A 2,069-nucleotide genomic window follows, 5' to 3' on the forward strand; every position below is an offset into this window, starting at 1 on the left:
AGTTGTCTTCCCGGGACTGTCCATCTTTTCCCGCCGTTCACTGGCCTTTGGAGGAGGGTCAGAGTTCATGCCGCTCTCTGGAAAAATCTGCTGAAAGCCAGGAGTTGCGGGGACTAGTGGTCGTGGACGTCCTTCCGATCCTAAATCTTAAGGGGCAAAGGCCATACTCTGGGACTGTTAACTAGGCCGAGGGCCTGGAGGCGGGAAGAGGATGTGTGGGTGGGGTCAGGGGTGAGAGGTCAGAGGGCCGCGAAGGGGGCGGAGCGAGCCGGAGGCGGATGGCGGCTACGGCGGCTCATTATTTTCCGCGACAGGGGTGCTGAAGCGGGGACGCGGGTCAGACGCGTCCGGCTGTGGGAGGAGAGCGGCGGCCGCTCACAACATGCACAGCCTGGCGACGGCTGCGGTGAGTGGCTGGGTCCCCAGGCCTGGAACCAGAATCCTTCCTCAGACCCACGTTTCGGCCTTCTCTCCTAGTTCCCGGTGTCGGGTCCCTAGTCTGATTTTTTCTGTACTCAACCTACGAGGCCCCGATTCCCCTCCTCGGCACGCTTTGGTTGTGGTGGAGCCGGCCTGTATTTCCTCGCCGGACGCATCTCGCGGCCTCCAGCGCGACCCATCGCGTTCTTTGCGGGCGCCAGGGCCTGGTCCCGCGCCCGTAGCAGGCCATTCATTGATTTTTTGAGCTGACCAACAGTTTCAGGGCGCCAGTTGTGTTCTGGGCGCCGGCGTCGATGAGGGGAATTCCATGGTCAATCTGACGCGGCTCGCGCTCTCAGAACTCACCGCGTCGCAGCGGGAAGGAAATGGCTTCTAGTTCAAACCACTTGCTTTACTTACGGAAAACCTGAGGCCCGAAGAAGTGCGTAATTTTTGCATCTGACTTAGGTTCTCTGCGTTTAAAACTTTCCTCGACACATCTCGTTTTACCCGCGTGATCTTTTAACGGAAAAGAAAGTGTAATTCAGCTGTCTGAAGTAATCCTACTTCTCTTGGCATTTAAATAAAATCTAGACTCCTTGCCATAGCCTACAAAGGCCCTGTATGATGTGGTCCTTAACCCACGTTTATAATCTCGTTTTATGTCTCCTCCTCAAGCTTCAGCTACACTGGCCACCTAACCCAATGCAACGCGCTTTTCTTCTCCAACATGCACTTTGTGGTCTCTATGCCTAGAGTGAATGTTCTTCTTATCCCTCCTCCTTTACACACACAGCATGAATGTAATTGGTACCTCTTCCTTGAACTCTCCTTCCTCTCCTTAAACTGTTTATCCAAATCCGTCTTTCTTCAGGTCTCTGCCTAAATCTGTCTGAGTGGCCTTCCCTGACTATCCTTTTCAAATTAGTTCCGCAGCTTCTAACTTTAGTAGAGTACCCTTTACAGCCTTGTTCCCTGTGTAATTATTGTATTCGCTTATTTGTTGTCTGTCTCCTTGAAGGCGGGGACAGGGATCATGTGGGCCCTGTTGACATGGTTTCCCCGGTGCCAGGACAGTTCCTAGTACAAGATAAAGACTGAGATACTTTGCTGCATGAAAGAATATTGAAGGGAAGGTGACCACTGAAAGAACATAGCCATGATGGTGAAAGGAGATCATTTGATTTGAGCACACCTGCCCGAAGACCATTTCTGCTTTTTCTGTTTAACCAAAGGGAAATGATTTAAGGAAAGTGGTGTACTGAAATTGTATTATCAGGCAAAATGACGTAATTACTAAATAAAGCACCAAAAATTGCCATGCCTTTAAGTACAAAAAGTGAAAAATTGAGCCAAGTGTGACTAAGCTATAGAAAACTGCTTTTTGAGATTTGATCTCCATCGTCATTCCCAGTGCTGTTGGTATCTCTGCCTCCTATCATAATGTTTCTAAGTGTTTATAACTATTAAATGTAGAGAGTATCTTTTATACCTCAATTAGGTCGTTGCAATTCCCCTAGCTTTTTTGTTCCTTCTCCCAAATTATATATGTAATGTGGGGAAACGCAAGTTGAAAGATGAGTGTGCTGCTATTAAGGGAAAGACAGGTTAAATAAGGGAAATTATTCTTTTTTTTTTTTTTTTTTTTT

The 2,069-nt window shown here is 48.6% G+C and overlaps 1 protein-coding gene across 1 annotated transcript in view; it reads left to right on the forward strand.

Annotated features, from left to right (window-relative positions):
- RQCD1 (RCD1 required for cell differentiation1 homolog (S. pombe)) overlaps positions 1–2,069 on the forward strand; it is a 33,087-nt gene continuing 31,018 nt past the window's right edge. The window contains 1 exon segment of the mRNA XM_011964599.1: positions 1–406. Coding sequence (XP_011819989.1) covers positions 383–406 — 24 coding nt within the window. The 5' untranslated portion in view covers positions 1–382.

The sequence above is a fragment of the Mandrillus leucophaeus genome, unplaced genomic scaffold (assembly GCF_000951045.1).
Source record: "Mandrillus leucophaeus isolate KB7577 unplaced genomic scaffold, Mleu.le_1.0 Scaffold70, whole genome shotgun sequence".
NCBI lineage: Eukaryota > Metazoa > Chordata > Mammalia > Primates > Cercopithecidae > Mandrillus > Mandrillus leucophaeus.